Consider the following 13,806-nt stretch of genomic DNA (forward strand, 5'->3'; position numbering starts at 1 on the left):
AAGTACCTCCCTGACCCTTCACCGAATGCGAACACATTCAGGGGCATCCGATTCATCCAGAAACCAATAGGTTGGACCAGAGCCAGAACACGTGGGTAAAGCGGCAGTTTGAAAATTCATCATTTGCTTTGACCCTGATTGGTTTGTTTTGTACAAGGCCCCTCGTCACCACACACAACTTCAATGATGGCAGTCTCAGACCAAAGTATGTAGCGCGAACGACAGAACGGTAGAATAATTTAGTATCTGGAAATACATGAAGGCTGACAATTTCAATACACAGCTCATGATTTGGATGACATTTTATAGTTGACATTTGTTATACATTAGATAATCTCAGTAGTTCACCTAATAACATAAAAAAAACTCAAGTTCTGTAACTTTTACGATAAAGATTAATGTATACGTTGGACATTGGAAGCTAAATGTTGCCATCTAGTGGTTCTGATTTATCATCGACTACTGTACTATTCATAAAAGGTACTAAAATCACAGTACAACCTGTTCATTAATAAAAATGACCACGATGACTACATGTGCACCTGAACAAAACATCACTTCATCTTTTGTTTTCAAATTACATAGATAAAGCATTATTGATAGTTCTCTTGGTGGATCCAGGTAGGCCACACACTGAAATTCAGAGTTCCAACTCATGTGGCCCGGGTGGTTGTGGTGGCAGTGGTGCTGGCTCCACTCATAGCCATCTTCTTCAGCGTTCTGTTCAACTACATGGCGAATAACACACAAAACCATAAACGTATCTTAAGTTAAACCAAATCCAATAGCATGAAGGAGATTAACTTTTCTATTCTCTGATAGGGAAGGTTTATTTAAAAAAAAAATGAAATACAGAAGCAAATGTCTGCAAAGTAACAGGAAATCAAGGACTGTTGCTACATGGAAATACAGCTCTAAAGTCATTTGAAAATGTAGCATTTCTCACCTCCTCAAACTTGTGGATCTGTCTGATGAAGAAGTCTCCATAGCGGCGGGCCACCTTGGTGTCTGCGATGTGGATCATGTCCTGCAGGCACATAACAGGCAGGGAATACAGGTTAGTTCAATAGTTACTTCATTAAACATTCTCTAAAATGTTGTGAGTAAGCTCTGTCTCACACACACAGTGCACACACCTTGTCGATGTAGAAGTCGACCTCCGAGGCGGACTGAAACTCTCCGTCCAAGGCAGAGATGCCACTGGTCCATACCAGGTTCTTCATCTTGTGTTTGAAGACCAGCAACTGGATGCGGAATTCCTGCTCTGTCATGTCCAGGAAGCCTGCCAGCTTGGCCACGGGCATGGTGGTGTAGAGCTTCAGGAAACTGGACAGGAGAGAGATGGAGCAAGGAGAGTTTAGAGGGAGGGAACCAAGGAAGTATGTTAGAGAGCAATGCTAGAGAGCTGGGTCGTGTTCAGTAGGGAGAAACGTTTAGAAACGGCATGAAACAAGGAGGTGCTGAACTTGAATTTCCAATACAAATTCCCTTTTGAGGACATTAAAGCTAATCTTATTTTATCTGTCCAATAAGACACACATTTTCAATTTTCTACAGTGTACCCAACTGAAGTCAACCCTAATCAACATCATGGCCCCTAACAGAGATGAGTGTAGCAGCGAATCCGACTCTCACAAAGATAGTGCATTACCTGCGGATGGTGGAGAGCTGGGCCTGTTGCTGCACCTCCTCGGCGAACACCTTGAGCTGCTGCTGGAAGGGCTCCTTGTGGTAGTTAGGATGCACGTTGTCGTAGTTGGGCACCACCGGGGACAGGAACTTGGGACAGGCGAAGCTGAAGAGCTCCTCAAACACCTGCAGGTCTCTGAGGGGGCGCACAGTCATGTCAGTCAGGTCTCAAACACCAACTATGGCCAAATTCAAACCCTAGACCCTTACAGGAGTAAGCAATATTGTAATAGCTCTACCTTGCCCTCTGATAAGCATGGAGGAAGATCCACCAAATTGCTTAGACCTGTGGTTCCCAACTTTTCTTTTAACCGTGGCACACCCATGGCTGTAAAAAGTTGCCGCACACCTGAGAGTTCCTCAAGGCACACTAGTGCACAACGTTTAGGAACCACTGACTTAGACCAATCAAATCCTGTCATATCTCCACGTAGTGTCTAAAGGATGATTTGGGATTGGGCCTATGACTGTCTCTGTCCCGAGTGTCTTTCTCTCTCGCTCACCCCTTCTGCATGCGAAGCATCTTGTCTCCGTACTTCTCCCTGAGCTGGGTGTGGATGCTCTCGTCGATGCGCATGGGGTACATGGTCAGGGCGATGGCCAGCAGCCCGTGCATCTGCTCGTTCTGCTTGTTGATCTGGAGGAGCAGGAAGAAGTGACTCAACCGATCACCAGGGTCATGATCATTTTAGAATGTCCATTATGTGCACTTATGAACATGACCCAGCTCTAAGCGGGAGATGTCAATCAGTAATCGAGCTATCATAGTTATTGCAGGTTAGGCCCACTGACCAATGTTCCCCCAAATTTAGGGGGGCACTAAGCAAATGTAAACTCTTGTGAGGGGAAACTTGAAATTTGTGAGCATTCTGTGCAACTTCCTGCATGCGTTTAGACCGTATCCACTTCAGGTTGCAGTTTTAGACAGTGGCCAAGTAAGCTACTGAGGCTATTTGAGCTCATTAGGCCTATCAGAGTGACGTACCAGTAAAAGCAATGGATCAAATGCATCCCATAAAATGTTCATATTAAAATATATATTGATTTCTGTGAGACTACAGCAGCCTATGGTGTTCGATGTAGGCCTATTACAGGTCTGGATAAAAAAAGGGGCTTAGGTGGTGGGCGTTGCAGGGGGCGCGGACGGCCCATCGGCGTGCCTGAATTTCAGCAAACATTTTACAGACTCCCTATGTTGGCAGTGTAGAGAAATTATTGCATTTTAGTAAATTTCCTGAAATACTATGCATTTTACAATGGCTAATTCTGTTAAATTTTGCTCAAACATAAAATCTATACTGCTAAATGTATTGTTTTTGGAATGTTCAATTTCCCCCTGACTATCTAGAATGCCATTAGAGTGCAAAGTTGTTATCAAGGAAAAGGGTGACTATTTGAAGAATCTCAAATATAAAATATATAGATGTTTTACACTTTTTTGCTTACTACATGATTCCATGTGTTATTTAATAGTTTTGATGTCTTCACTATTATTCTACAATGTAGAAAATAGTAAAAAATAAAGAAAAACCCTTAAATGAGTAGATGTGTCAACTTGACTGGTACTGTATATCCATTATTACATCATTTATATCTAGTTTTAGTCATTTTCAGTTTACAATGAAAACATAATACAAAATGTTACTGTTTGGACCATTTAAGTAGTAGGAAAAAAATCTTAATTCCATGGCCATTTTTTTTACAAGTAGGGCTTGACTGAAAGCTTAATTCACTTGTCCAAAAATGGAAAATGGTCTGTTAACAGTTAACACCATGGGTGTTATAGGTGAGTGGAAATTGCATTGTATATAATGCACAAAACACTATTATTATACAGAGAATCAGATGTTTTTATTGTTTTGGGGGGGCTACCTATTTAAGCCTGTCTCAAAATTAAACACTGCCCATTTAAAACAAAAATAAAGCTCTTTACCTGACTTACTGGCTAAAGATGTACAGGTTTTGTGCTCTTGTTGGAAGCAATTATTGCAAAAAAAAACTAAAAACAACTTGGCTAATAACTCGCTAACTAACAAAAAATATCAACAAATGTGCAGTTAACATCTCTGCGCTGGCTGGCATTTCTTCTGCGCTGCAGTCCTGAAAGTGTTGCACACAAAGCTTAGAGGGAACATTGTTTTCCCCTAGAATTTTTTCCAGCAGCGGTGGCCCTTCCTCTTGACCGCAGACAATATTTAACTGCTTTAAAGCTAATTTCCTGCAATTCTACACATTTTGCCATTGCTTATGCTTATATTGCATATTACATATTATTTTTTTATGCCATCTGAGTAACTCACTATAACAAAAACAATGGGGGCCCATGCCATGAAATTTCTTACATTTTAGGTTCCCCCTGCCTGTCTAGTTTTTATTTAGGTGTTTATCTTATTAAAAATATATTACGCCATTATCTTTCCTACATACTTTATATGTGGTATTAGTCATTTAAGTTCCCACTGAAAACGTTTTATCATTACAATTTATTTTTGTATTTTTAATAATTCGTTTTTTGGGATTCGACAGCCACGATTTAACAGAGGCGTTGCACCGCTACTAAATGCATATAGGGGAAACACTGGCCACTGACCATCTCATATTTGTAGGTGGACCTCTGGAACATGTTCCTGGTCCTCTGGATATAGAGGAGAATGTTTGCGAACACACGGATGGCGTCCTGGTACCTCCTCATCATCAGGTAGGCAAAGCCCACGTAGTAGTAGGTGGTGATCTGGCACTCGGGCACACGAGAGTACATACTCTGTAAGAGAGATGAAATATAAAGTAAAGGATGGTGACTGGGTTTACAAATAAGAGGGAAAATGGAATGAGCGTTAAATGGAGTACACATATAGATAAGAGGGGTGTCAACAGTTAAAAGGCACACTGCTTAATTTGTAGGTCTGTAAATATCAGTGGGCATTTGGGCATAGATGTAGAGATAGATACAAGTGTTAAGCAGCAGAGGTCGACAGATTAATCGGGCCGATATCAAGTTTTCATAACAATCGATAATCATCATTTTTGGCGATTACATTGCATTCCATGAGGAAACTGCGTGGCAGGATGACCAACTGTTACACGAGTGCAGCAAGGAGCCATGGTAAGTTGTTAGCTAGTATTAAACTTATCTTATGAAAAACTATCAATCTTCACATAATCACTAGATAACTACACATGGTTGATGATATTACTAGGTTAATTAGCTTGTCCTGTGTTGCATATAATCAATGCAGTGCATGTTAATTTATCATCGAATCACAGCCTACTTCGCAAAATGGGGGATGATTTAACAAAAGCACGTTCGCGAAAAAAAGCACAATCATTGCACAAATAAACCAAACCATGAACATCAATGCCTTTCCTAAAATCAATACACAGAAGTAGATTTTTTTTAACCTGCATATTTAAAAGAAATTCATGTACACACAAAAAAATATATATATAATATATATATATACACACAGGCAAATATATACACACACACACACTATACAGTGGGGCAAAAAAAGATTTAGTCAGCCACCAATTGCGCAAGTTCTCCCACTTAAAAAGATGAGGCCTGTAATTGTCATCATAGGTAGGTTTCTGGTGTCCTTTGACAGCTCTTTGGTCTTGGCCATAATGGAGTTTGGAGTGTGACTGTTTGAGGTTGTGGACAGGTATCTTTTATACTGATAACAAGTTCAAACAGGTGCCATTAATACAGGTAACGAGTGGAAGACAGAGGAGCCTCTTAAAGAAGAAGTTACAGGTCTGTGAGAGCCAGAAATCTTGCTTGTTTGTAGGTGACCAATACTTATTTTCCACCATAATTTGCAAATAAATTAATTAAAAATCCTACAATGTGATTTTCTGGATTTTTTTTTCTCATTTTGTCTGTCATTTTGTCTGTCATAGTTGAAGTGTACCTATGATGAAAATTACAGGGCTCTCATCTTTTTAAGTGGGAGAACTTGCACAATTGGTGGCTGACTAAATACTTTTTTGCCCCACTGTACACACATAAATATATATATAAAAATTGTCCGATTAATCAGCATCTGCTTTTTTTGGTCCTAATTGGAATTGGTGTTCAAAAATCAGAATCGGTCAACCTCTATTCAGCAGTACTGTAAATGCAGACAGTCCTACTACAGTGGCAAGTGTACCTTCTTGTTGAGCTCGATGTTCTCCAGGACTTTGATGGCCTGGTAGTAGTCCCCCAACAGAGAGTGCAGCCTCAGCAGCCCTACCAGGCTGAAGTATCCCAGCATCTTATACAGGGAGTGACGGCCATACTCCCCAGCCACACTCTCTGGATCGCCTGCAACACAACACGCAACCTTTTAAGAGCTGTCGCAAATTAACCATGCACTTCCTCAACCATTCAGTGATGATCACTGACACAAATCTGAAGGTAATCTGTGGTGTAAGATAATGCTCTGTCTGTATTAATGATATTGTTGTAACGATTTAACAATATATTGATCCAAAATATATCGTTATAACAATATTTCACAACAAATGACATATCGTTATAACGATATGCAACATATGAATACAGATCCAATGCATCTACAGCTGTAGCTTCTTTCTTTACCTCCACTGGTATAGACCTCCAGCTGGCGGTTGATGTTGCTTTTGTCCACCAGCGAGTGGAGTACGTTCAGAACACTATGGACGTTCCAGATCTTGGGGTTGTTCCTAAGGAACTCAATCTCCTCCTCAGACTTCTTGGCTGTCTTGCAGCGATACTGGCTGAATGACTGGAACTGGTTAGGGGAACAAGAAGGAACTTGTTTCTTATTCTAATATAGTCCACGTGCCATAGCACCTTGAAGACAGAGGGGTATCAAATGAATGCCATATAGTATGAAGAATAAATTTGGCCTGAAAATTACATTTTGAAGCTGAAAAACAAAAATGCACAAGTGGCATACCAAACTATGTTCATTTACCTGATAAATGAACTCATCAATAATGTCCCAGAGCCACTGGTTGGGCAGCTCCAGGGGGGCAGGTCCATCTGCATCTGTATACAACAAAATATATACCTGCTTAATGAGACATTGAAAAAGTCCAAAGGCAACATATATATGAAAATATATTAAGGCAACAAATATTTAGTGCTCAGACTTACTTAGAATGTAGTTGAAGAGGTTGCAGTAATTGTAGTAAGACTCAAATCTTTGGTCGAGAGTGGGTCCTCCCTGATGGTCAAAAAATACAAAATGGCATTATTTAAGTAAAAACTTCACTAAGTACTGACATTATTATCATCTGTGCATTATGACTCCACTGGCTTGAATCCATCCAGGACAGGTGATGTCAGATTTTCATTTTAAAGCCGATAGGGGTTAAACAATAGTTCTGTGGCATGATGGATAGATACTCACGCTGACTTTGGCGTAGATGTGTCTGTAGTACAACTCCTTATACAGGATCAGGAACACAGCATCTGAATTATTAACAATACAAGATTACCTGCTTTTTTCCCACCATATAAAAAAATTGAGAAGAGCAAGAACAAGAACAGAGGAGGCAAACTAGTTGGTGAACCACATAGTTGCCACTCTACAAGCAAAGGGCCATAAAAAAAACACTAGATATCCTGTTTACAGTTTAAACTCCTACCACGTCCATGTTTCTCTGTCCACCATTGCAAAAACAACAAATAAAGTAATTAATTCACTCCTGCTGCCATAGCTTTTTTGAAACAGATAGTAATTTACACTATAATAATTTGCACTTTTCTCACTCCCTCTAGCAACTATGTAAAAGTACACCGTACACTGACACACTCACCGTACACTGACACACTCACCGTTTCCGACAAGGGAAGCGATGGCCTCAGCCTCTGGCCAAGGAGACGTCTTGAAGAAGCGGTCAGTCAGTTTGTTCCAGCTGGGGAGAGAGGAGAATGTGTAAGATGAAAACATTAAAACACGAGCTTCATGTTAAGATATAACTACAGAAAAGAGTGTGTGAGAGTACCTGTTCTCGTAGACATCTTGGATTTCATAAATCTTCTGCTCGATGCTCTCGCTCGACACACGGTTGGCCTGCAGCTCGTACACCTTCTGGTCGATGAGGTCCGAGATAGTCTTATGGAAGTACTGAAGGAAGTTTTTGATCACCTCGGGGATGACATGGTAGGTCTGCTGCTCATACTGGCGTTCGTAGGCCAGGTCAGCTTTTGGGTCACCTGCAAGAAGATTGAGGATGGGTGAGGTACTGGCATTCTTGAGGAATAGTTTTGCACTGAAGTGGTAATGGTGGGATAGAGTGCAGGAAATGTCTACCATAGAAATATAATAATTGACGTGATTATATTTTTATGGTGTCTATTTGGTACAATTAACTGTGACAAATATCTAGATGAAACTACACACTCACCAGTATGGAGATAATCGTCATTTGTGTAGGAATAAGGGTCATACTGTGGAGAGATGGAGAAGTATGTAAATGATGATCAACATGACGTGTTGTGGCCTTCCTCTTTAGCTAGCAATCAGTCATCAACAGTACAAATCCTAATTGGTGAAGCCGGTGTCTAATCTAAAATAGCAAACTAACGTTAGTTATGTAACGTTTATTCATAAACACTACTTCGCACATGAAAGGCAAAAAGTACGTGAGAATCCGAATAAAACGTTATAAAATCAACTGCCTAGCTAGCTATCCATGTATCGCTAACGTTACCTATCTAGCGTTACGTTCCAATGTGTCGGACCGCACTATGATCCCAAGATAAACTATAAGAAAAGAAAATAAGCAGTTAGCTAGCTACGTACTTCTTCGGTTTCATCGGTTGGGTACGACATGATGTTAAGATATGTTCAATATCATACAAAACAGCTGCTATATAGAAATGTGTGCTTAACAAAACCACGCTGGAAAGAAACCGGAAATCGATTTGTAGCTCGAGCAAATAGTAGACAGTCACGCTTCGAACACACCAACAGTTTGCGCAGATATAGTATGCAGCGTAATCTGGATATGTAATTTTTTTTTTCACCTTCTGCTGCTATTTCTATCAAGCCATCAACGCATACAGTTTGACGCATACGTTCGATAAATCCTTCGTATGCACCACACCGAATGCACTGCAACTGCCTCTGCAACGCAATGCTGCAAGGCAAACGCAGCGTTTCATTTGAAACGAATGTAAATCTGTTGAATTCGATGTTGGTGTGTTCGAAGCGTCAGTGCTAGGTGAGTTTATCGGCGGATGGCATTCAACGTTATGGTGCATTAACGCCACCTACTGTACTGGAGTGTGGGCCAGAGACAGGGAGAAAATCCGATCTGATAAACAAAGTATTTGAGACGATATCTAATAAAGTTCTACTCAATATACTCTTTAAATTAATTTCCTGTATCCCTTCTTCCTCATATTAGATCTCAGCCTCTCGCGTCCCTATGATACTGCCCACACTGTAGCAATACATGCTCCACAGTCTGTTTCCTGGCAATAATCACACTTTCCTGTAGGATGCTTTCCTGTCACATTTCATGTTTTGTTCAACCGGCTGTGTCCACCCTTAATCTTGTAAAAATTAGCATCCTCTCTTCTGTCCCTTCCTGCCAGGACTTTCCTCTGTACTTAAAATAAATGCCTTCCCTTAGTATCTCTATTCCACTGCTCCTGCCATCTCTGCCCCGTCATAGTCCATATCAGGCTTTTTGCTCATTGAAACTACAACATCAACATCCCCACTACTAAGTGCTTGTTTAGCCAGTACATTAACAGCCTTGTTGCAGGAGCAAAGGACTGCAGACTAATCAACACTGCACATTAATCTCACCCTCTCACCTTCCCCCCCTACTCACAAGGCAGGAAATACGCTCGACCTCATCTTTACTAGATGCTGTTCTTCCACTAACCTCGTTGCAACTCCCCTCCAAGTCTCCGACCACTACCTTGTATCCTTTTCCCTCTCGCTCTCATCCAACACTTCCCACACTGCCCCTACTCGGATGGTATCGCGCCGTCCCAACCTTCGCTCTCTCTCCCCCGCTACTCTCTCCTCTTCCATCCTATCATCTCTTCCCTCTGCTCAAACCTTCTCCAACCTATCTCCTGATTCTGCCTCCTCAACCCTCCTCTCCTCCCTTTCTGCATCCTTTGACTCTCTATGTCCCCTATCCTCCAGGCCGGCTCGGTCCTCCCCTCCCGCTCCGTGGCTCGACGACTCATTGCGAGCTCACAGAACAGGGCTCCGGGCAGCCGAGCGGAAATGGAGGAAAACTCGCCTCCCTGCGGACCTGACATCCTTTCACTCCCTCCTCTCTACATTTTCCTCTTCTCTCTCTGCTGCTAAAGCCACTTTCTACCACTCTAAATTCCAAGCATCTGCCTCTAACCCTAGGAAGCTCTTTGCAACCTTCTCCTCCCTCCTGAATCCTCCTCCCCCCCCCCCTCCTCCCTCTCTGCAGATGACTTCATCAACCATTTTGAAAAGAAGGTCGACGACATCCGATCCTCGTTTGCTAAGTCAAACGACACCGCTGGTTCTGCTCACACTGCCCTACCCTGTGCTCTGACCTCTTTCTCCCTCTCTCTCCAGATGAAATCTCGCGTCTTGTGACGGCCGGCCGCCCTACAACCTGCCCGCTTGACCCTATCCCCTCCTCTCTTCTCCAGACCATTTCCGGAGACCTCCTCCCTTACCTCACCTCGCTCATCAACTCATCCCTGACCGCTGGCTACGTCCCTTCCGTCTTCAAGAGAGCGAGAGTTGCACCCCTTCTGAAAAAACCTACACTCGATCCCTCCGATGTCAACAACTACAGACCAGTATCCCTTCTTTCTTTTCTCTCCAAAACTCTTGAACGTGCCGTCCTTGGCCAGCTCTCCCGCTATCTCTCTCAGAATGACCTTCTTGATCCAAATCAGTCAGGTTTCAAGACTAGTCATTCAACTGAGACTGCTCTTCTCTGTATCACGGAGGCGCTCCGCACTGCTAAAGCTAACTCTCTCTCCTCTGCTCTCATCCTTCTAGACCTATCGGCTGCCTTCGATACTGTGAACCATCAGATCCTCCTCTCCACCCTCTCCGAGTTGGGCATCTCCGGCGCGGCCCACGCTTGGATTGCGTCCTACCTGACAGGTCGCTCCTACCAGGTGGCGTGGCGAGAATCCGTCTCCACACCACGTGCTCTCACCACTGGTGTCCCCCAGGGCTCTGTTCTAGGCCCTCTCCTATTCTCGCTATACACCAAGTCACTTGGCTCTGTCATAACCTCACATGGTCTCTCCTATCATTGCTATGCAGACGACACACAATTAATCTTCTCCTTTCCCCCTTCTGATGACCAGGTGGCGAATCGCATCTCTGCATGTCTGGCAGACATATCCGTGTGGATGACGGATCACCACCTCAAGCTGAACCTCGGCAAGACGGAGCTGCTCTTCCTCCCGGGAAGGACTGCCCGTTCCATGATCTCGCCATCACGGTTGACAACTCCATTGTGTCCTCCTCCCAGAGCACTAAGAACCTTGGCGTGATCCTGGACAACACCCTGTCGTTCTCAACTAACATCAAGGCGGTGGCCCGTTCCTGTAGGTTCATGCTCTACAACATCCGCAGAGTACGACCCTGCCTCACACAGGAAGCGGCGCAGGTCCTAATCCAGGCACTTGTCATCTCCCGTCTGGATTACTGCAACTCGCTGTTGGCTGGGCTCCCTGCCTGTGCCATTAAACCCCTACAACTCATCCAGAACGCCGCAGCCCGTCTGGTGTTCAACCTTCCCAAGTTCTCTCACGTCACCCCGCTCCTCCGCTCCCTCCACTGGCTTCCAGTTGAAGCTCGCATCCGCTACAAGACCATGGTGCTTGCCTACGGAGCTGTGAGGGGAACGGCACCTCAGTACCTCCAGGCTCTGATCAGGCCCTACACCCAAACAAGGGCACTGCGTTCATCCACCTCTGGCCTGCTCGCCTCCCTACCACTGAGGAAGTACAGTTCCCGCTCAGCCCAGTCAAAACTGTTCGCTGCTCTGGCCCCCCAATGGTGGAACAAACTCCCTCACGACGCCAGGACAGCGGAGTCAATCACCACCTTCCGGAGACACCTGAAACCCCACCTCTTTAAGGAATACCTAGGATAGGATAAAGTAATCCCTCTCACCCCCCCTCCCCCTGAAAAGATTTAGATGCACTACTGTTCCACTGGAGGTCATAAGGTGAATGCACCAATTTGTAAGTCGCTCTGGATAAGAGCGTCTGCTAAATGACTTAAATGTAATGTAAATGTAAATAACTACCTACTCTGTCTGGCTTGACTTCCTCCACCCACTGCAAGGCAAACAGTAAAGCTACGCCTTATATACAGATAGATGATCTGTAATACATTTCCCGACTGCCACCCCACATTTCACCACTACAAATGCTGACCCAGTACGTCCTGTCATTGAATCTTTTGAACCATCTGTAAATGGCCACAAAATCCTGATACACATTATCCAGAGATATATTAAACAAATCAAATGGATCAACACCCTCCCTATCTTTCTGTAGTCTCTACAACACTTCTAGATCAACTACTGGATGCGGGAGTAGCCATTGTGGATTTACAGGAATAGCTACCGGTGGACTAAACTCCCTTACATACTGGATAAAGGATCTCATACGGGATAAAGGATCTCCCACGGGTGTCGCCCTTCCAATTGTATCACAGAACCGTCGCCAACATGACCTCTTGGCCTGACGGATAGTTCTCTTCACCAGGGCCTGGGCCTGCTTATACTGAATCAGATGTTGGAAGTTATGCGTACTTTTCAATACTCTAAATGCCCTGTTCCTACTCCTCACCACACCCCCCCACGGGACTGCTTTCCTCCTCCTCCGTGAACTCTTAGGTATAGCCTCAGTAGCTGCCCCAACTAAAGCTGTTTTCACCCAGTTATTCATACTATCCCCAACCCCGCTTTTATCCACTGCCATCACCTGCTCACTCAGCTCCTGAAACTGATCCCACTTTGCCCTTCCAAACACCCACCTGCCTACTCCATCCACTGACCCCTCCTTCTCCCTCAGGCCTACTATCTTGTATCCTTGGGATATCCCCACCCGAAACCTTAACCATAAACATTACCTTAACCATTTTAAATGTCAACTTCAGGGGGGTGGGCACATCCCAAGAATCCCTGATAGCACAGACCAATAATAGACAGCAGAATGCTGGGATTGTGGCGGAATGAAATGAGCATCAGATGAGCTGGAATCGATTGATCATATTAAAGTATTAAGATGATTGAATACACTAAAAACTCCCCAAAGAACTCTGCACATTGCAAGTGAATTATGTTAAATAGTGTGTCACGCTGTATAATGGTAGAAGATAGGCGCAGGAATATGTAATCGGAGGTTTTATTTCTCCACTCAAAATAAAGTACGTCATGAAAACATCAGGGACGAAGCACAAAATAAACACGTATATATATAACACAGGGATGTAACCCAAACAAAAGAGCAAGGTGTAAAACCTTTAAATAATACATGGGACGAGACCCGTAATAACAAGTGCACAATAACATGTGGCACAAAAGCCTATACAACAGAGCACATGTACTCACAAGACCAACGGACATGGGACAATAATCAACAACGGCAATGGGGAACAGAGGGCACATGTTCTGGCCTGGTTTAGATCTTATCTGTCGGAAAGATATCAGTTTGTCTCTGTGAATGGTTTGTCCTCTGACAAATCAACTGTAAATTTCGGTGTTCCTCATGTTCTGTTTTAGGACCACTATTGTTTTCACTATATATTTTACCTCTTGGGGATGTTATTCGAAAACATAATGTAAACTTTCACTGCTATGCGGATGACACACAGCTGTACATTTCAATGAAACATGGTGAAGCCCCAAAATTGCCCTCGCTAGAAGCATGTGTTTCAGACATAAGGAAGTGGATGGCTGCAAACTTTCTACTATTAAACTCGGACAAAACAGAGATGCTTGTTCTAGGTCCCAAGAAACAAAGAGATCTTCTGTTGAATCTGACAATTAATCTTAATGGTTGTACAGTCGTCTCAAATAAAACTGTGAAGGACCTCGGCGTTACTCTGGACCCTGATCTCTCTTTTGAAGAACATATCAAGACCATTTCGAGGACAGCTTTTT

General features: G+C 43.4%; 1 protein-coding gene across 1 annotated transcript; it reads right to left on the bottom strand.

Moving 5' to 3' along the window:
* Positions 1-287: 287 nt before the first annotated feature.
* eif3s6ip (eukaryotic translation initiation factor 3, subunit 6 interacting protein) lies at positions 288-8,659 on the bottom strand. Its single transcript, XM_029670023.2, has 15 exons — positions 8,466-8,659; positions 8,068-8,110; positions 7,666-7,876; positions 7,496-7,575; positions 7,068-7,129; positions 6,812-6,881; positions 6,630-6,703; positions 6,272-6,443; positions 5,841-5,995; positions 4,280-4,450; positions 2,193-2,326; positions 1,652-1,825; positions 1,137-1,326; positions 947-1,027; positions 288-728 (listed from the first exon to the last, which is right to left on the bottom strand). The coding sequence occupies exons 1-15, from the start codon at positions 8,493-8,495 to the stop codon at positions 654-656; spliced, it is 1,722 nt and encodes a 573-aa protein (XP_029525883.1). The 5' UTR covers positions 8,496-8,659; the 3' UTR covers positions 288-653.
* Positions 8,660-13,806: the final 5,147 nt, after the last annotated feature.

This window comes from Oncorhynchus nerka, linkage group LG10 (genome assembly GCF_034236695.1).
Source record: "Oncorhynchus nerka isolate Pitt River linkage group LG10, Oner_Uvic_2.0, whole genome shotgun sequence".
NCBI lineage: Eukaryota > Metazoa > Chordata > Actinopteri > Salmoniformes > Salmonidae > Oncorhynchus > Oncorhynchus nerka.

Excerpts from the sequence above, each read along its gene's own strand:
- eif3s6ip (XM_029670023.2), bottom strand. The coding sequence starts at position 8,495 with ATGTCGTACCCAACCGATGAAACCGAAGAA. Across the intron at positions 7,576-7,665 it reads CAAGATGTCTACGAGAACAG|CTGGAACAAACTGACTGACC; the intron begins GTACTCTCACAC and ends CTCTCTCCCCAG. Across the intron at positions 1,327-1,651 it reads CAGCTCTCCACCATCCGCAG|TTTCCTGAAGCTCTACACCA; the intron begins GTAATGCACTAT and ends TCTCCTGTCCAG.